Raw genomic sequence first — 22,582 nt, forward strand, 5'->3', positions numbered from 1 at the left:
ACTTGTGTTCAATTCAGCATATCCAGGACAATTACTCACTGGCAATACACAAGTTGTGTTTAATTCAGCATAGCCAGGACAATTACTCACTGGCAATTCATAAATTGTGTTGAATTCAGCAAATTACAATAATAATGCATTGGCAATACACAACTTGTGTTCAATTCAGCATATCCAGGATATTTACTCACTGGCAACACACTAAATGTGTTAAATTTAACATATCCAGGTAGCTTTCTGGCATAAAGGGCTTTTCAGAGTTTTGTAGTAACAAAGTATTTTCTTCAAATTTAAGTACTCAATCAGTATGTTAAATGTGTATCCTTATAAAATGTTATGAATTTAATTAGATAACAAGATTTTACCATCTTGGATTCAAATAAATAGAGTGACTTCAGAATGCTGAGCTTGGATCCCAATAGGTCCACAAGGCTTGGGTCATCAGAAGTGATGCCGTCAATGAGGTGTTGGAGGTAGCCTTTTGATGAAAGGAATGACTGCCACTGCTGGAACTTATCCATGGTAAGGATGGTGTCCAATACTGATAGTGCAAGCATCTGACAAGACAAAAAAGATTAATGATGGAAATCTACTTTTGGCAGACTTGTTTATTACTACAGGTTTGGAGGGGCTGGTTTCATATCTTGTAGAAACAAAATTCTACTGCATCAATATTCAGTAATTTACAAGGCTGATTTGTGAAAGGACAAAACCAAATTTTTAAATAAGGTAAAGAAAACGAAAAAGAAAAACACGATAGTAGTAATGCATAATATCTGAACTTTGAGAAGAAAAATGAACATCGTTGAGAATGGAAGCTTAATTTTGTTGCACTATAATAAATCATTGCTCAAATACAGACTGGACAAAAAGAAGTTTTAAAAATATCTAAAGTTTCTCCTTATTAACATAGCTGTTGTACCCTCCAAATTTTATTTTATTATTACTATCATGAACGATACCCCAAGTGGCCGAGCGGTCTAAAGCACTCACCGTTACACATCACTGCCATCTCACCTCTGCGTGGGTTCGAGTCTCGGGTTTGGAAAATGTGGGTATGTGAGAAAGCTTGCCAGTACCTTCTTGTGGGTCGGTGGTTCTTTCGGGGTTTTCCCTGGTTCTTCCTCCACCACTAATACTGGCTGCCATGTATAGCCTAATTTGTGCTGAAAAATGGCGTTAAACCCTATAACAACAACATCAACTATCATGAACATTTTTAAAAGAGAATTTTTTTAATGAAAAAGTGTGACATACTCTTCCAACATCTAGACCATCACATGCATCACGACACACAAGGTCCATGATTTTGTCTCCATAAGAAAGTATCGTGGTAATATTCTCTCTCTTCAGCTGGTCATATTCCATGTCTGCTGCAGCCAGTAATCTACTCTCAATACTTTTTGATGCAGCATCTGGAAAAAAGACAAACGGAATGTTGAATCAATAGGGTGAAGAAGAGTTTTGGTGGAATTCTTACCAAGTATGCATCCACTTACATCGCTTCCTCATTTTAGTGTGCTCAGATAAAACAGTGATGAAATTATGTAAATGAAAGTGTCATATAGTAAGAATGGGAGTATGTGCATGAAAATTTGAAACTGACATCAAATTCATAAATTTTAATAAGTACCTATTTTGAAAGATATTCTTTAACATATTTTCTTTTTAAAAAAAGCAATATCCAACAAAATATTGATCAATTAAAATGTTCTGAAAAACCTATAGGTGGAAACAATTCAAGAAAAAAAAATGCCAATTCAATTCCCTTAATCATTACCCAACACCTGAGCCTCCTCCACTATCTGACACCATTACTTATGCTTTAATTAATGTTTATAGATCAGTCACTCATGAGTTATTGAGAAAGAGCTGCATTTGCAAAAAGTCTGCCATTTCTCCGCCCTCTTTCAATGAAATTTTTCTTCCAGACGAGAAGTACAATCTTCAACTCATGGGATATCAATGGAGCCCAAATATGGCACTACAGCCTTAACGCATATTATTCAACATGGATAGAGAATATCAGCCAGAAAATTTTATTTTCCACAAAATGGAGAAGGAGAAGAAAAAAACCTACTTATCAAAAACTGGTATAAAATGTTTAAAATTTTCTCTTCCTCAAGAAGGCATCGGTTAAGTGGGTCACAATACTTCTCCTTTAAAAATGTCAATGATACGTGCATTAATGAACAAAAGCAATTCAATTAAACATAAAGCACTGGATAAAGATGTATATATATTACCACTATTAATAATATGTTCATTTATTTGGAGGAACATTCAGTGGTAATAATGACACATTTTCCCATCATATATGCATATACTAACCTCCAGATAGCCCAGAAGGAGCTTTCGGCCTCTGTGCAATCTGTAGATAGTACAGCAAGGCTCCATACAACTTGACTCGTACTCGCTGCTGCCTGCCACCTGGTAAAAACAACATACAGAGGGACATTAGCTGTTACACTTGAAACAAATGTTCATTCCAATAGCCGTCACAAAACAAGCTGAGTGCTAAAATGTAACCATGCTAATCTGCTGCAACAGCTAGCAATAATTTACAATAATCATTCATCAAAAGTGACATCCATGGTGGTTCTGAATGGTGTAGTGGCTTCTAATGGCCCATTTCAGTTCACATTCAAAATCAACATGTGCAAATAGTTTTAATACAGCTTCTACCTGAGGTAGCAACAGTAATCAAACCAAAAACAATGAAAATAAATCAAAATTTATTTCTATTACGAAAAGATGGTCATATTTACTTTCCCTGAAGACAGGATTGATGGTGATTTGGTTTAAAATACCAATAACAAGGAAACATTAAATTTGTTTTATTGTAGTTTTTGTATCACAAAATTAGCAAATGGTCCACAAATTGATGTAGATCATTTATGAAGCTGACAATGACCTATTTATCAATATATAACACAATGTTCATGAAGATCAGGGTCAGCAATGACCATGTGAATTTGGTTTGGTGCTTTATGGCACAGTAATTGGAGTGTAGTGCCTTGCCCAAGGACACACCATGGTAGCTCGTCCAGAATGGTCTGTTGGTGGGATTTGAATCTGCACCCTTTAGATCTAGAGTCCATCTTGCTAACCTATAAGCCAACACAGCTCCAATGTCCATGTGAAATAATTAAGAAAATCAACAAAACAAATTCTGATCACTAGCAGATCTTGGTACTGGCTGTTCAGCTGAAATAATTGGGTTTGGTTTTGGTTTGGTGTTTTATGGCACAGCAATGCAAGTATCTATCAGAGGAAAGTATATAACACACAGTAGCTGTGATGATAAAATCTGAGACTTTATTATAAATGTAACTGTTGCCTATCAAATGTTTATTTTTCAGTTAAAGCCATATTGTGAAGACTTTATATGGAGTTATGTCTATTGTGCCCTTTTAGAGACTGCTTACACAAGTTGCAGAATCAGCTGATGGAGTTTAGACACTGCTCTACTGTGGTATCATGAAAGAGTGGCAACATGTAAGTTTTTTTTATATGAGACCAGAGGTTTTTATCAAAATCTACCTAAATGGTCACCTTTATCTGGCAGTCACCTAGTCTCAAAATCAAATCCATTGCCCCTGTAAAAACAATAAACCCTGGTCATCAGCAGACCTGGGTCTATGCAGTTCACAGCTGACACAATAAGAATATGCACCATAAACTCTTATCACTGCCAGATCTGGGTCTATGCAGTTCACAGCTGACACAATAAGAATATGCACCATAAACTCTTATCACTGCCAGATCTGGGTCTATGCAGTTCACAGCTGACACAATAAGAATATGCACCATAAACTCTTATCACTGCCAGATCTGGGTCTATGCAGTTCACAGCTGACACACTAAGAATATGTACCATAAATTCTTATCACTGCCAGATCTGGGTCTATGCAGTTCACAGCTGACACAATAAGAATATGCACCATAAACTCTTATCACTGCCAGATCTGGGTCTATGCAGTTCACAGCTGACACAATAAGAATATGCACCATAAACTCTTATCACTGCCAGATCTGGGTCTATGCAGTTCACAGCTGACACAATAAGAATATGCACCATAAACTCTTATCACTGCCAGATCTGGGTCTATGCAGTTCAACTGAAATAATTACTAGAACTCTTGAACACTATCAACCTGTTCACCAGCAGATCTAACTCAATGATGCTACACAGAAAAATTAGTTTTGGCCTTCATTTGGTGTTTTATGGTGCAGGTTATTTATTGCAACAACAATTTATGTAATGTGCCTGGACCATGGACATACCATGGTACCCTTTTTGTTCCAAGTGCTGTCTATTTATATCACCAAGCCCATAGAATGAAGCTGATAAAATTAGGAGAATAAATAGCATAAACACAGATCACTGGCTGATCCAAGTCTATGCTGTTCAAATCTGAAATAAGTAGAAGAATGAACAGAATATACCTGATAATTGGAACAACTGTGTCTATGCTGTCCACACCTGGTTATACACTGTACAGGAGTTAATAGCTAATAAACACCAAATTTTGCATGTAGTCACTACCATTCAAGCTGGTAGTATAGGATTCACTACTTCCAATTTTGAAGAACAAGCAAATAATTAATAAGGTGCAAGTAGTACTGTAGTATCATTTATTTTCGTTGGGCTCAATTTTTGTGGGTACTTAAATTCGTGGTTTTGCCTGTCAAAGTTTGCATATTAGTAAGTATTTAATTTCATGGTTTAACCTCTACAAATACCCAAAATAAAGAATACAAAAGTATAAAACTATGCAGATGCAAATGGCAGTCACTTTAATGTTTAAAACAATACTATCACCTGTATGAGCACAAATCAAAGACCTGGCAATTTACTTACCTCACATATCGATTTAAGGCAGTGAATAAAATTACTGCTATCAGATACCTTATTGAACGTGTGCATTGAAACAATATAAAATGATTTATAATCTTTGTTGCAAAAGGTTAAAATAAAAAAAGAAAACAGACACATGCAAAAGATAATATTTAATTACCAGATTACAGTATTGACTTTGATTTATCAAATACTAGTAGCTGTGTTAACCTCTAGGAATGAAACACTGTAAGAAAACGGGGGGGGGGGGGGGGGAATCATCATCCTACGTGGCTCATTTTTCATTGGGGATTTAACTGTGGTTTGGGGCAACAACGAAAACCATGAAAATTGATGATAGTACAGCATCTTGATTGCAATCTTAATATTCTGCCATGGAACAAATGACAAATATAACCTGCAAATCCAATAATCAACACTACATAATAAGGTACACAGGAACCAAAATTTGTTTAGACCAACAGTTGTCTGACAACTACTCTTACTTTGCTAATTATTAATGCAATTTGTATTTCTAGTATACACAATGACATATCTTTTACTTCTTTTGCAAATATAATTAAGAAGCAATTATTTGGAAATGGGTATTTCTTTCAACAGATACCTACCTGTTTTCAATTTTGCAATTTTTCATAATCTCTGCATCCTTGGAGATTATATAAATAAGTAAATATCTAAATATGTATTTTCAAGTGTTAATTTTGATTCTAAAAAGACAAACATCAGTATTTTCCATCAAAAGTACTCTTTTTACCCATTACAACAGCATGCAAGCATCCAGCAGTACAAATGCGTTGTCAGACTGCACTGCTGTAGTTTACACACTACATAAGGAGACAAGGGGGATTCATGTTAAAATAGTACCGAGTTGTAGTTACTGAAACTGACGTGCATGTGGACATACATCATGTACAGGTCTGAAGTGGCACATGCACAACTGTGCGCACGCCACTATAATTAAACTCAACAACAACAAAAATGTACAGTTCTTACATCCTTATCACTTGGATACCTATAGTGATACCGTATGTACTCGCTTATAAGAGGTAAACTGCAAACAAAGATCCTAATCTGCCATAGCAGAACGCACCTGCAGCTCAGTGTCTATATTGTTCGTTCTACTGATAACTCCTAACAAACTGTACAGACCTAGATCTGCCAGCATATTACACAATGGCAGATCTGGGTCTGTCCAGCATTCAGTTGGATTCATCTTTGAATCAAGTATATATGGTACAAAAGATACAATACAAGACATGACCCAAGTTATAAACATGTACACAAATGTGTCACAGAACTGTATATATCTATCGTTATTTTATTATCTGGATCAAATACATGTACTCAGGTTTCGTTTTTGTGTACAGAGTTAACCAAGGGTCGTTTATGTATATTATTTAGAAATGGTTTGTTTGGTTCATCCCATGCTGCACGAGCAAAGAGCTTACGATGGGAAAACTGATATACCATGAGCGCACAGGCAGTGTATGACTAAATGGCCTGTGTATAAATTATTTCATCATAGAGTAAAACATCACATTATGAGAAGTCTTGTCAGTGAGCAGTCCACTTTATGATGCACAATCTCGAGCTGTAGAGGTATGTGAGTTAAATATTTTCGTATTTGTATTATTGGATATAATTGTTTTACTGTCATATTCATCTTGTATTTTATGTAATTCAGACTTGTGTTGTATAACGCAATGTTATAATCCGTTTGCTAGTTTACCTGTATGTAACTTAACAGAATGATTGTTTTCGCAATAATGTTGTATTTATTAAGGAAGAGAAGGTGCTACGCTAAGTAATATACGATTCTTGTCAGATACAGGTTCACTTCTGAACCTGATTATCAACTTGCGCAGTAGTCCCGATAATATAATTTGTATAAAATAATCAACTCAAGTTTACAGTACATTAATCATTACGTGCTGTTATACATGCTACAGATGTCACATCTGTAGCACACAGATTCGGATATTATATTTACAGCTGACTGATTGGTGATTGATTGATGGCTGGTGAACTGGTGAATGCTGAGCGTAGTGCTGAAGGAGTGAAGGCAGAATGGATAGTTATGCTGTTATCTCAGTATGTGAACCGTACTGTAGGTGTTGTTTAGCCGTGGTGCTAATTCGGGTTGTGTTATACCCAGTGTGCTGCTGCCGGGGGTAATGTTGGCCCAAGAAGATAATGGTCATCATGGTGAAGAACCAAGGCTTCTGGACCAATGGGTCTGCAGAGAACAAGAGATTTTATGGATCTTCAGGTAAACCAGAAGGGGCAGATCATTTATGTTGGCTCCTCAACATTCGACAGAGTGCTGGGGCTGAGAAGACCTTTCAGATTTATTTCGCAAGATATATGTTCCGACGTTTCATATCATATTTCACTATTGGAGTGAAAACTCATCAAATTTCACTACTGGAGTGAAAACTCATCATATAGTGAAAGATATCATACATCACTATTTGAGTGAACTATACTATCTGTGTGGAAAATGTCAATGCTTATGCAAATCATTTTTTCCATTGTTTGTGTGGAATCACTTTGAATCATTAATCATTGCATCTCTTTACTATTTAAGGTTTTTTCTTGCATATCAGTTCCCATTTCATTTAAATCATAATATATTATCAGGTTCATGCATATTTTGTTAAATATCTAATATCTGGATTTTGTTGCCTCACAAATCAAACATAGTCTTTTCATTAAATCATTCATAAATAAACACTGTAATTTTGTCACCATCAAAAGTGTTCTTTGTTATAATCCAGCTCCAACCCAGTTATCTTGTTACATAATGAATTGAAAATATCTGAATGTTTACTGAAAGATAAGAAAAAGATTAAAAAATGAAGATATAAAAGCATGTTATGGAGACATATGAATCAATCCGACAAAATCAATTACAGAACATTATTAGAAAACTTACTCGACCGCAAAAGATGTTCTATTAGTCCTTTAAGAGTTATCTGGAGAGAGGTTGCAAACAGTGTCCTCGAATCTGAACCCTGACCCCAACTGACTCCACTTAGACCAGTTCCCTGACTCCTGTCCAGCTGACTGGTATACTGTGATGACCTGGCCTCACGCCCATTATTCTCAAGGTCCTCAGAGAAAAAACACTGCCGCAAGTTTGCAAGAAGTGTCAATAAGACACCTGATGCTGGTGCTGTTAGTTCAGACAAAGCATTTTCATCTGATATCTACATGAAAGAACAAAGAATTTTATATCAAACATTTTCTTCCTCATGTTATTCTTCTAACCATGTGAAGAGTTTTTTCTTGTCCTTGGAATTAAGGGCATGTCAATGAATAATAATTTGAGTTAATGTAAGATTCCATATGATTGCCCAATCCCATTAAATACATTAAAACATTTCATAAGGTCTATGTTGCATGACATTTGGAAGCAAAAGCAGCAAAAAGAGATTTCCAACTTTTATCTATCGTGAAAAAAAAGAAATTTGCTTCCATAGTAATACTGAAATATTGACAAAAATACTGCTTTAAAAATGATACATAACAAACTTTAAACTTGGAACCCATGCTCACTGTGTGTGTGTGTGTGTGTGTCTGTCTATCTATGTGTATGTGTGCGTGTTGCCCTAATGTAGAATACAGGTGTAGAACACTCCATTTTTGTGTGTGTGTGTGTGTGTGTGTGTGTGTGTGTGATTTAGATTTTTAATGTAGCTTTAACAATTTTTCAGCCATATCACTACGATGTCTGCAGAGTGACAGTTTATTGTGATGTCTAGCACTGGGGCATCATGCCGCAGACATGTAGCATGATGTCCCATCCAGTCACATTATCCTGACACCAGGCCGACCAGTCCTCTTATTGCTGAGCGCAAAGTGTGGCAGCTGTCAGTACCATTTTTGTAAGTCTTGGTATAACTCAGCTGGGGTTCGAACCCGTGACCATCCGCATCTGAGGTGGACACTAACCACCAGGCCACCAGAGCGGTAATTTTTGTTGTTGTTGTAACATTACATCAAAATATGACATTATGTTAAGAAATGTTACAGTAATTAAATTGATATTATACAATTAAATAAAAATTATTATTCCAGATTTCGTGGTTTTGATACGATTATATCATTTCATATTAATCCCGATTTGATGGTTTTGATACCATTATATCATTTCACTTTATTCCTTCTTGCCTTCTTCTATTAGGAGCACATTTTAAAAAAAAAATTAATAACCTTGTATGAGAAAAAAAATATTAAAAAAATGTTTCAGTTTCAAATCTGATGCAAAAAGGAATTTGGATGGATCCATAAAATGACAAAAACTACTAAACAAAATAAAAAAACTTCTCCACTCTTCATGGTAATGAATACTAAAGTCAGGCTTTCCATTACACTAAGTTTCAAATATAAAACAGTTAATATTCTGTGTTTGCTTTCGGACACCATTTTTTTCTTCCTAAAATAATTTTTAGACATTGAAAAGAATATTATTTAATATGTACTTTTATTTCCAGACGCAACTTTTGTTCTCCAATGATAAGACAACACAGAAAGACTACAATAGCTCTCCTCTAATTAGCAGATATAAACTATTTTGTTGAACACCTCCATTGCAGACACTGTTAAAAGCTGTTTCTAGTTGTATATCCATAAATTAGTTCCAGTCGATAATCATTTAAAAAAATAACCCAGCATAACACATATCCTTATTTTTGAGATTTTATATATCGTTATGTATTTGCAATTAGTACTCTATAAAACGTGGTACTGGAAACCACATGCTGGGATCAGATAACTGTTTTTATTAGTAACTAACTTTCTAATCTCCTACCCAATTCTAAATTACACCACTGCTTTAACTATTTCAAATATTACAAAAAGGATGGGTCCATTGATACATGATTTCTCTTTCTTTTAAATTTAATGAAAAACTCCAACATTAATAATGATATTTATGCAAATGTTTATGGATGGTACAATAATGGCAGAATAGAACATTAAAACATGGTGGATTTTTCTGCAACACATGTTAAGTTGTGTTTTCTATAATGTTTGCTTTTTGTAGTGAGCTGAAATAAATTAGACAAAACTAATGTAAAAGTCACACAGGTCACATTGACATTCAACATGACTATTTCAGTAATGGACTTCTTCTTCAGAATTTGAGTCTACATACCTTCAAATGGCAATCATTCACTTTATTTGAATCCTCATACATCAGGTTACTTTGAAAGGTCATTATTTTACTCATCTGATGGATTACATATGGCAAAATCAATGCTAAAGAATGTGGGCATATTTTTTTTAATCAACCGAAAGGTGTGATCCAGTATAATCTGAATTGAATAGTATGCGCTGTGATGTCACAATGAAAATTATGCCTGTTGATAAACAAATTAGTATTACCCATAGTGAGACAGTTAGACTCAAAACGTTCTTTTCTTGACCCAGGACAAGAATCTAAGGCTAATAGCAATCAATAATTTCCATCTAGAAGTTTCTTAAAGACATAAAGGAGCAGAGCATTCAGTAATCAGGACTGAATAGACTCTGGTTAAAAAAACTGTTATTGAATTTTAAAACAACTATTTATATTTAATTTAAATAAATGTGCATACATGAACTGTATGACTTTTACTATAGACTAAAACTAGGTAATATGTTGGGTTTTTTTTTCTCCATTTACTGATGTCCATGTAAAGTGTGCGACTTAAGGATTAACTTGATATTGTATGTCTGGATTTAGATGCCTGGGACTGGATTTTTTCATTCGTTTTCAGACAAGGAATAAAATATTTATACAACTAAATCATAACTAATTTTTGCCATCCAAAACCAAACAAAAAATTTATCATACAAATATATTATTCCAAAAAATAAGTGAAGTGACCATTTCACATTATTTACCTTCAACAACAAATCCTGCAGTAATTCAAACAGCAGACTCTGCCTTGCCTCTCCTGCTAGGAGATCTTCAGGGCAGGAGGTGAGAATTACCTCTGTGACATGGCGCCAGGCATCAAAGGCTTGTCGTTTGGAGTGAAGACTCTGGCTAACATTATTTCTGGCCACTACAATCCTCAAAATTGACTCAATTTCCTTAAAATGAATAAGAAAACAAAATCTGAGATTCTTTAAATTTATATAGAATCTGGGCACCATCAATTCCCTTTAATGTGATGATAAAAATCTGTAAGAAGACAAAACAAATTAATCAATATGTCTGTATCTGCTTCTACATCATCCATCTTGGGACCTAAACAACAAATCTTTTATCATGATTAGGCAACAAAAAAAAAAGTCAAGATGACCAGGTGGACCTGATATTGGTCACATGTATAAATAACAGTTGACTTAATCAAGCTTATGTAGTACTAGAACACAACCCTCTATGGAAACAATCTCCCAATTTAATGTCACAATTACCAATATTACTACAAAGAAAATTTCCAAACCAAAAGGTCATAACCTTTCGTTACTAACTGAACTCATCCAGAAACAGGATCAGCCAATCAAACGCCGGATCACCTCTTTAATATGTATGGATATCAGCCAATCAGATCATCTCTATAATATGTATGGCTATCAGCCAATCAGATTATCTCTTTAATATGTATGGATCTATCTCACTTATATTTGAGTCTGCCAAAGACAAAGATGTTGGCTTATTTATGAAGATAATATTAATATGACATAAAAAGTGAGGTCAAACTCTGATAAAAAATATAGATGCTAAGTGTTGACATGTTCAGAAAGTGAGATGCAGGATCAAGTCATTAATATTTATGGATCTCACTCACAATCATATTCAACTAAGATCTTCATAATATAAGCCTATCTACCAAATTTAATCAAAATCATACAACAAGAGACCTAAGTAGGCCTGATAATGCTCACATGGCTGACAGCCAAATGAAAGGGCAGTTAGACAAGAAATCAAGGCCAGGTGGATGCTTTGTTTAAATTTCTTCTAGTGCTTTTTGATTGCATCTTGGTATTGGATACAACTGTTTTAAGGTTTCTCTAGTGTTTGAATTCTCATCCATATCTTATGGCATCATTTGTCCAATACTACAAGGCGCCAATGCCAGGACACATTGTGACAAAGTATTTCAAATTCTGTTCAACAGTTTTCCTTCGGTATACTTGTGTAAATGTGTTTCTACTTTAAGGAACAGCAATTTTTATGGTGGAGCAGCATCGTTTGTGTGGTGTTCAGAAAATGCGACTTTCAAATTTGATCAAACGTTAATTTTTTAAAACGTTGTTAAAGGTATTACTACTTTTTGAAACAGCAGCATTATTTGGTTGCCATATTGACATCATTTGTTACAAGCCCTATGTTCATAATGCTTTTTGTAAAATTTGCCCAAATTCTGTTGAGTACACTAGGAGAAATTGTTTATAGGATTTTCCATGTTTTGTAATGGCAGCCATTTTTGATAATGAATTGGCATCAACTGTATAGATTTCAAAGCCATACCAGAATGCTCTGTCAAATTTGGTTTGTTTTCTGCACAGCAGCTTCTGCAAAGTAGTCATTTAATTTCTTTAGTAATAATGGCCATATTCGATAGTGGATTGGCATAACAAATTTGAAAGCCCCAATGCCAGGATGCTTCCTGTAAGTTTGGTCTAATACTATGGAGCAGTTCTTAAGAAGTCATTTGAACATTTTTCTATTTTTAGCAATGGGTGCAATATTAAATGGCAGATCAGTTTCAGTTTGTAGACAACTGAAAAAACTATGCCAGTATGATATCTGTCAAATCGTCAAATTCTCCTGAGCAGATTTTGAGAAGTCAATTAAATGTTTTGTATTTTTTATAATGGTGGTTCACAGTTGATGGATGAATCAGAATCAGTTGTAAAAGCTCTATGCCAAGATTTTTCATTCAAATTTGTTAACATTGGGTTGAACAGTTTTTGAGAAAAAGTCATTTCAAAGGTTACTATTTTAGTTGTTGTTGTTGCTTTGTTGTTGTTGTAGGGTTTAACGCCATTTTTCAGCACAAGATCGGCTATACATGGCAACCAGTATTAATGGTGGAGGAAGAACTCGTGAAAACCCCAGAAAAAACCACTGACCCACAAGAAGCTACTGGCAAGCTTTCTCACGTACCCATAATGGCTGAATCCGAGACTCAAACCCATGCAGACAGAGGTGAGATGGCAGTGATCCGTAATGGAGAGCACTTTAGACCACTCAGCCACTTAGGGCCTCAACTATTTTAGTAATGGCAGCCATAACTGCAGGCAGATAGGTACCATTTGCACAAACTAATAAAATCATGATAGGATGATAAACTATCAAATTTGCTCAAAATGTATTCTGAAATATTTTTAAAACAGATTATTTCAAGGTTTATCTATTTTTAGTAATGGTCAAATCTGATAGTGGATTGGCATCAGTTTTAAGACATGCAAGGTCTTCCATGTCAGGATATTTTCTTTTAAATTTGGTCAAATTCTATTTAGCAGTTCTGATGAATTCATTAAAAGTCATTTCTATTTTTAGTAGTGGTGATGGCAGATCAGCATTATTGGCATTCATTTTAAAAGACTTCATGCCAGGATGTTTTCTATGATCAAATTCTCTTCAGCCATTTTGGAGAAGAAATTTAAACATTTGTTTTCTTTAGCTGCAGTGGCATCGCTTGAACAAACCTGAAAGGCATTTAAGTCAGGATGCTCTGTGCCAAACCTAACTGAAGCTGGTCTGGTGGGTTCTGCTAAGCTGAAGATATCAATTGTTCACTGACAAATGATTGGTAATTATAGCCTTTATAGTAATGGTGGCATTTCTAACTCGGCATTATTTGGATAAATATAGCATAGCTTCATGACAGAATGCTTTTAATCAGAAGTTTTGGATAAGATGTCATTTAAAGGTTTTTCTGTTATTAGTGATGGCAGTCACATAAGATTGTAGATCAACATAATTTTGTCTATAAATTTAAAGTGTTTTACACCAGGATAAAAGTTTGCTTAAATTCTATAAATTTAAAATTTTTTACACCAGGGTGAAAGTTTGCTTAAATTCTATTCAGCAGTTTTGGTGAGGATACAATTCTACTTTTTTAGTAACAGTGGCAATATCTGAAGGCAGATCAGCACCATTTGTATAATCTTATCTTGTTGGTTTTCAAGCCAGGATGAAAATAAGATCAAATGTGATCAAATTCTGTTAGCCATTTTTCAGAAGGAATGTAATGGTTTTTCTATATTTAGTATCAGTGGCATTATTTGATATCATTCTGGCATTATTTGATATACTTGCATTATCTGTGCAAACTTTAAAAGCTTTTATGCCAGGATGCTCTGCACCAAGTTTGATTGAAATTTATCTGGTGGGTTTTGAAAGAAGTGAAAAATATAAATTGCTGACAGATGGATAAGAAATGGATTAACTTCTGCCATATTTGAAAGCATCATTTTTACAAGCTCCAATTTTAGTCACCAAGATCATCCACCAGGCAAGAAGCCTGAACAGTTTTGAAAACAAATTTACCATAGCCCAATTGAGGAAGTTCAAGTCTGCCACAGCATCATATCATGACAAATAGCATTAAGTTTGTGTATATCAGTAAATTTGGCTGCAAATAAATTTGTATATGTAATTCGTATAAATAATGTTTTTTATTTTTTATTTTGGGATTTTCATATAATGCAGTACCGACCATCAAAGTGGATGAAGCTAGTGTCATGGTATCATTTATCACTAATTATGTTCAAAATTCACTAATTGTTATCACTTTTCATTAATTGTTATTCTGGAAGGTTGGCAGCTCTGGTCAGGTCAGCAGTACTAAAGAAAAGACTGGCATTTGTGTGCATATTTATATATATAAAAAAAACATTTAGATCCAGTTGGAATCTTGACAAATCATAGCACAAGAACATGCGTCAGTTATATATGGGCTAAGTGTGTCATGGGGGTAGAGGCAAGGAAAGGTGGCAGGGACCCAAACGGGACAAAAAGCTGAGATCAATAATGATCAACATCTTAATGAAGTGATTATGCTAGTGAAGTTACCACACATGAAAGAATATTTCTCATCTGATTTTTACCTTTATATATCATCAAGGTATCTCAGAAAATTTCAAATACATCTACACTTATTACTGAGGTGATTTAGCATCTAATTATCTTTCTAGATACTATATGTCTTGTTCTCTTATGATCAGGAAAATGGGCTTTATTTCTGGTCCAGTTTGATAAAATTTGTAATGTCAGAGAGCACAATAATGATCCAGATCCATGCATATTAAAGATGTAATCTTATATTGGATTGACTGAGTTTGTTACCATTCTAGAAGCCACAAATTCGATCAAATTTGGTAAAACTTTTATAAACTTGTAAGATCAAGATCTCATATGATTGTCTTATGATGAATACAGTATAACCTTGAGCCTACTGTATAGAAAGTAATAAGATTGTCTTATGATGAATACAGTAGAACCTTGAGCCTACTGTATAGAAAGTAATAAGATTGTCTTATGATGAATACAGTAGAACCTTGAGCCTACTGTATAGAAAGTATTAAGATTGTCTTATGATGAATACAGTAGAACCTTGAGCCTACTGTATAGAAAGTATTAACACCGTCTTATGATGAATACGGTATAACCTTGAGCCTACTTTATAGAAAGTATTAAGACCGTCTTATGATGAATACAGTATAACCTTGAGCCTACTTTATAGAAAGTAATAAGATTGTCTTATGATGAATACAGTATAACCTTGAGCCTACTGTATAGAAAGTAATAAGATTGTCTTATGATGAATACCGTATAACCTTGAGCCTACTTTATAGAAAGTATTAAGACCGTTTTATGATGAATACAGTATAACCTTGAGCCTACTTTATAGAAAGTAATAAGACCGTCTTATGATGAATACAGTATAACCTTGAGCCTACTGTATAGAAAGTATTAACACCGTCTTATGATGAATACGGTATAACCTTGAGCCTACTTTATAGAAAGTATTAAGACCGTCTTATGATGAATACAGTATAACCTTGAGCCTACTTTATAGAAAGTAATAAGATTGTCTTATGATGAATACAGTATAACCTTGAGCCTACTGTATAGAAAGTATTAACACCGTCTTATGATGAATACGGTATAACCTTGAGCCTACTTTATAGAAAGTATTAAGACCGTCTTATGATGAATACAGTATAACCTTGAGCCTACTTTATAGAAAGTAATAAGATTGTCTTATGATGAATACAGTATAACCTTGAGCCTACTGTATAGAAAGTAATAAGATTGTCTTATGATGAATACCGTATAACCTTGAGCCTACTTTATAGAAAGCATTAAGACCGTTTTATGATGAATACAGTATAACCTTGAGCCTACTTTATAGAAAGTAATAAGACCGTCTTATGATGAATACAGTATAACCTTGAGCCTACTTTATAGAAAGTATTAAGACCGTTTTATGATGAATACGGTATAACCTTGAGCCTACTTTATAGAAAGTAATAAGATTGTCTTATGATGAATACAGTATAACCTTGAGCCTACTTTATAGAAAGTAATAAGATTGTCTTATGATGAATACCGTATAACCTTGAGCCTACTTTATAGAAAGTAATAAGACCGTCTTATGATGAATACAGTATAACCTTGAGCCTACTTTATAGAAAGTATTAAGACCGTTTTATGATGAATACGGTATAACCTTGAGTCTACTTTATAGAAAGTAATAAGATTGTCTTATGATGAATACAGTATAACCTTGAGCCTACTTTATAGAAAGTAATAAGACCGTCTTATGATGAATACAGTATAACCTTGAGCCTACTTTATAGAAAGTATTAAGACCGTTTTATGATGAATACGGTATAACCTTGAGCCTACTTTATAGAAAGTAATAAGATTGTCTTATGATGAATACAGTATAACCTTGAGCCTACTTTATAGAAAGTAATAAGATTGTCTTATGATAAATACAGTATAACCTTGAGCCTACTTTATAGAAAGTATTAAGACCGTTTTATGATGAATACGGTATAACCTTCAGCCTACTGTATAGAAAGTAATAAGACCGTCTTATGATGAATACAGTATAACCTTGAGCCTACTTTATAGAAAGTAATAAGACCGTCTTATGATAATACAGTATAACCTTGAGCCTACTTTATAGAAAGTATTAAGACCGTCTTATGATAAAACAGTATAACCATGAGCCTACTTTATAGAAAGTATTAAGACCGCTTTATGATGAATACAGTATAACCTTGAGCCTACTTTATAGAAAGTATTAAGACCGTTTTATGATGAATACAGTATAACCTTGAGCCTACTTTATAGAAAGTATTAAGACCATTTTATGATGAATACAGTATAACCTTGAGACTACTTTATTGAAAGTATTAAGACAGTTTTATGATGAATACAGTATAACCTTGAGCCTACTTTATAGAAAGTATTAAGACCGTCTTATGATGAATACGGTATAACCTTGAGCCTACTTTATAGAAAGTATTAAGACCGTTTTATGATGAATACAGTATAACCTTGAGCCTACTTTATAGAAAGTATTAAGACCGTCTTATGATGAATACGGTATAACCTTGAGCCTACTTTATAGAAAGTAATAAGATTGTCTTATGATAAATACAGTATAACCTTGAGTCTACTGTATAGAAAGTAATATGATTGTCTTATGATGAATACAGTATAACCTTGAGCCTACTTTATAGAAAGTATTCAGACCGTTTTATGATGAATACGGTATAACCTTGAGCCTACTTTATAGAAAGTAATAAGATTGTCTTATGATGAATACAGTATAACCTTGAGCCTACTTTATAGAAAGTATTAAGACCGCTTTATGATGAATACAGTATAACCTTGAGCCTACTTTATAGAAAGTATTAAGACCGTCTTATGATGAATACGGTATAACCTTGAGCCTACTTTATAGAAAGTATTAAGACCGTTTTATGATGAATACAGTATAACCTTGAGCCTACTTTATAGAAAGTATTAAGACCGTCTTATGATGAATACGGTATAACCTTGAGCCTACTTTATAGAAAGTAATAAGATTGTCTTATGATAAATACAGTATAACCTTGAGTCTACTGTATAGAAAGTAATATGATTGTCTTATGATGAATACAGTATAACCTTGAGCCTACTTTATAGAAAGTATTAAGACCGTTTTATGATGAATACGGTATAACCTTGAGCCTACTTTATAGAAAGTATTAAGACCGTCTTATGATGAATACGGTATAACCTTGAGCCTACTTTATAGAAAGTAATAAGACCGTCTTATGATGAATACAGTAGAACCTTGAGCCTACTGTATAGAAAGTAATAAGATTGTCTTATGATGAATATGGTATAACCTTGAGCCTACTTTATAGAAAGTATTAAGACCGTTTTATGATGAATACAGTATAACCTTGAGCCTACTTTATAGAAAGTATTAAGACCATTTTATGATGAATACGGTATAACCTTGAGCCTACTTTATAGAAAGTAATAAGATTGTCTTATGATGAATACAGTATAACCTTGAGCCTACTTTATAGAAAGTAATAAGATTGTCTTATGATGAATACAGTATAACCTTGAGCCTACTTTATAGAAAGTATTAAGACCGTCTTATGATGAATACGGTATAACCTTGAGCCTACTTTATAGAAAGTAATAAGACCGTCTTATGATGAATACAGTATAACCTTGAGCCTACTTTATAGAAAGTATTAAGACCATTTTATGATGAATACAGTATAACCTTGAGCCTACTTTATAGAAAGTATTAAGACCGTTTTATGATGAATACAGTATAACCTTGAGCCTACTTTATAGAAAGTATTAAGACCATTTTATGATGAATACAGTATAACCTTGAGTCTACTTTATAGAAAGTATTAAGACCGTCTTATGATGAATACGGTATAACCTTGAGCCTACTTTATAGAAAGTATTAAGACCGTTTTATGATGAATACAGTATAACCTTGAGCCTACTTTATAGAAAGTATTAAGACCATTTTATGATGAATACAGTATAACCTTGAGCCTACTTTATAGAAAGTATTAAGACCGTTTTATGATGAATGCAGTATAACCTCGATCCTACTTTATAGAAAGTATTAAGACTGTCTTATGATGAATACGGTATAACCTTGAGCCTACTTTATAGAAAGTAATAAGATTGTCTTATGATGAATACAGTATAACCTTGAGTCTACTGTATAGAAAGTAATAAGATTGACTTATGATGAATACAGTATAACCTTGAGCCTACTGTATAGAAAGTAATAAGATTGTCTTATGATGAATACCGTATAACCTAGAGCCTACTGTATAGAAAGTATTAAGACCGTTTTATGATGAATACAGTATAACCTTGAGCCTACTTTATAGAAAGTATTAAGACCGTCTTATGATAAATACAGTATAACCTTGAGTCTACTGTATAGAAAGTAATAAGATTGTCTTATGATGAATACAGTATAACCTTGAGTCTACTGTATAGAAAGTAATAAGATTGTCTTATGATGAATACCGTATAACCTTGAGCCTACTGTATAGAAAGTATTAAGACCGTTTTATGATGAATGCAGTATAACCTCGATCCTACTTTATAGAAAGTATTAAGACCGTCTTATGATGAATACGGTATAACCTTGAGCCTACTTTATAGAAAGTAATAAGATTGTCTTATGATGAATACAGTATAACCTTGAGTCTACTGTACAGAAAGTAATAAGATTGTCTTATGATGAATACAGTATAACCTTGAGCCTACTGTATAGAAAGTAATAAGATTGTCTTATGATGAATACCGTATAACCTTGAGCCTACTGTATAGAAAGTATTAAGACCGTTTTATGATGAATACAGTATAACCTTGAGCCTACTTTATAGAAAGTATTAAGACCGTCTTATGATAAATACAGTATAACCTTGAGTCTACTGTATAGAAAGTAATAAGATTGTCTTATGATGAATACAGTATAACCTTGAGTCTACTGTATAGAAAGTATTAAGACCGTCTTATGATGAATACAGTACAACCTTGAGCCTACTGTATAGAAAGTATTAAGACCGTCCTATGATGAAGACAGTATAACCTCGATCCTACTTTATAGAAAGTATTAAGACCGTCTTATGATGAATACAGTATAACCTTGAGCCTACTTTATAGAAAGTAATATGATTGTCTTATGATGAATACAGTATAACCTTGAGCCTACTTTATAGAAAGTATTAAGACCGTTTTATGATGAATACAGTATAACCTTGAGCCTACTTTATAGAAAGTATTAAGACCGTTTTATGATGAATACAGTATAACCTTGAGCCTACTTTAGAGAAAGTAATATGATTGTCTTATGATGAATACAGTATAACCTTGAGCCTACTTTATAGAAAGAATTAAGACCGTTTTATGATGAATACAGTATAACCTTGAGCCTACTTTATAGAAAGTATTAAGACCGTCTTATGATAAATACAGTATAACCTTGAGTCTACTGTATAGAAAGTAATAAGATTGTCTTATGATGAATACAGTATAACCTTGAGTCTACTGTATAGAAAGTATTAAGACCGTCTTATGATGAATACAGTACAACCTTGAGCCTACTGTATAGAAAGTATTAAGACCGTCCTATGATGAAGACAGTATAACCTCGATCCTACTTTATAGAAAGTATTAAGACCGTCTTATGATAAATACAGTATAACCTTGAGTCTACTGTATAGAAAGTAATAAGATTGTCTTATGATGAATACCGTATAACCTTGAGCCTACTGTATAGAAAGTATTAAGACCGTTTTATGATGAATACAGTATAACCTTGAGCCTACTTTATAGAAAGTATTAAGACCGTCTTATGATAAATACAGTATAACCTTGAGTCTACTGTATAGAAAGTAATAAGATTGTCTTATGATGAATACAGTATAACCTTGAGTCTACTGTATAGAAAGTATTAAGACCGTCTTATGATGAATACAGTACAACCTTGAGCCTACTGTATAGAAAGTATTAAGACCGTCTTATGATGAATACAGTATAACCTTGAGCCTACTTTAGAGAAAGTAATATGATTGTCTTATGATGAATACAGTATAACCTTGAGCCTACTTTATAGAAAGTATTAAGATCGTTTTATGATGAATACAGTATAACCTTGAGTCTACTGTATAGAAAGTATTAAGACCGTCTTATGATGAATACAGTACAACCTTGAGCCTACTGTATAGAAAGTATTAAGACCGTTTTATGATGAATACAGTATAACCTTGAGCCTACTTTATAGAAAGTATTAAGACCGTTTTATGATGAATACAGTATAACCTTGAGCCTACTTTATAGAAAGTATTAAGACCGTCTTATGATAAATACAGTATAACCTTGAGTCTACTGTATAGAAAGTAATAAGATTGTCTTATGATGAATACAGTATAACCTTGAGCCTACTGTATAGAAAGTATTAAGACCGTTTTATGATGAATACAGTATAACCTTGGGCCTACTTTATAGAAAGTAATAAGATTGTCTTATGATGAATACAGTATAACCTTGAGCCGACTGTATAGAAAGTAATAAGAATGTCTTACGATGAATACAGTATAACCTTGAGCCTACTGTATAGAAAGTATTAAGACCGTTTTATGATGAATACAGTATAACCTTGGGCCTACTTTATAGAAAGTATTAAGACCGTCTTATGATGAATACAGTATAACCTTGAGCCTACTTTATAGAAAGTATTAAGATTGTCTTATGATGAATACAGTAGAACCTCAAACTAACCTCCTGTATATGATTCCTCTGTCCAGCCATGGTGGTGCCTGGCAGGTTGTTCAGTTCATTCATCAGTATCCGATGTAAGGTCTTCACATTATAGTAGCAAATTCCTTGCTCTGTTTTTCCTTCTACACTTGCCAGTACCTGCTGAATCATGTGTGGCTCAAAATACTCCAGGTCCAGTTGATCTGGGTATTCTTGGGTGAATTCTAATGAGTCCAGAAGACGCATCAGCTTGCGACGGGACTGCTGACCTAATAATAACAGCAAATAGGAAATGAAAACGTGATGTCTAAATATCACCCATGAAGAATAACAGGTCATAGGTCATAAAGATGGAAATCTTATCGCAGTTGATATACATTACCACCATTTATGGTCATGTATAAACTAACCTATGGAGTAGTTAATAGTGTATCAAATTAACAGGCTTTGATTAAGTAAATACACTTATCCACATAGCAAATTCCTCCTTAGATCATCCTTAAATAAATTTGCTAAATTTCAACTAAAGTAAAAAGTTACTAAGAATATATAAATCAGAAAGTGACCTAGATTCCTATTAATAGACTCATAGATGAATAATGGGAAATTAATGCTAATAGAGGTAGGTATCAGAAACTGCCAGACAATGAAAAAATATGACTTTCATGTAGTTTGGAAACGGCAGATTGCAACTTTCATTATCAGAATCATATGTCCTTCTTATTCCTAATTCAAGCAGTATTTACCACACTTTATATAAAAAAATCCTTGTCTAGAAAATTTAGAAGGAACTGAGTTTATCTGGAAATGTGTCACACTAATAATCAAAGCCAATCATTACAGAAAACTGACATTTATGTAATTATCATCCTTCTGATACATAATCAGGACAATTATGTGTATTGTGTTGTAATTTTGCATCAGTGATCTATATTAATTACTGTTATTATTTTACTGCA

The 22,582-nt window shown here is 33.6% G+C and overlaps 1 protein-coding gene across 2 annotated transcripts in view; it reads right to left on the reverse strand.

The window, feature by feature from the left end:
- LOC149801132 (nuclear pore complex protein Nup205-like) overlaps positions 1-22,582 on the reverse strand; it is a 137,819-nt gene that overhangs the window by 33,475 nt on the left and 81,762 nt on the right. For both annotated transcript variants that reach the window (XM_089955156.1, XM_089955157.1), the window contains exons 26-31: positions 21,645-21,892; positions 10,751-10,942; positions 7,797-8,070; positions 2,332-2,430; positions 1,258-1,415; positions 366-557 (exon numbers count right to left, since the gene is read on the reverse strand). In XM_089955156.1, coding sequence (XP_089811282.1) covers positions 366-557; positions 1,258-1,415; positions 2,332-2,430; positions 7,797-8,070; positions 10,751-10,942; positions 21,645-21,892 — 1,163 coding nt within the window. The remainder of the gene's footprint in view (positions 1-365; positions 558-1,257; positions 1,416-2,331; positions 2,431-7,796; positions 8,071-10,750; positions 10,943-21,644; positions 21,893-22,582) is intronic.

This window comes from Sinohyriopsis cumingii, chromosome 4 (assembly GCF_028554795.1).
Source record: "Sinohyriopsis cumingii isolate HCF-2022 chromosome 4, ASM2855479v2, whole genome shotgun sequence".
NCBI lineage: Eukaryota > Metazoa > Mollusca > Bivalvia > Unionida > Unionidae > Sinohyriopsis > Sinohyriopsis cumingii.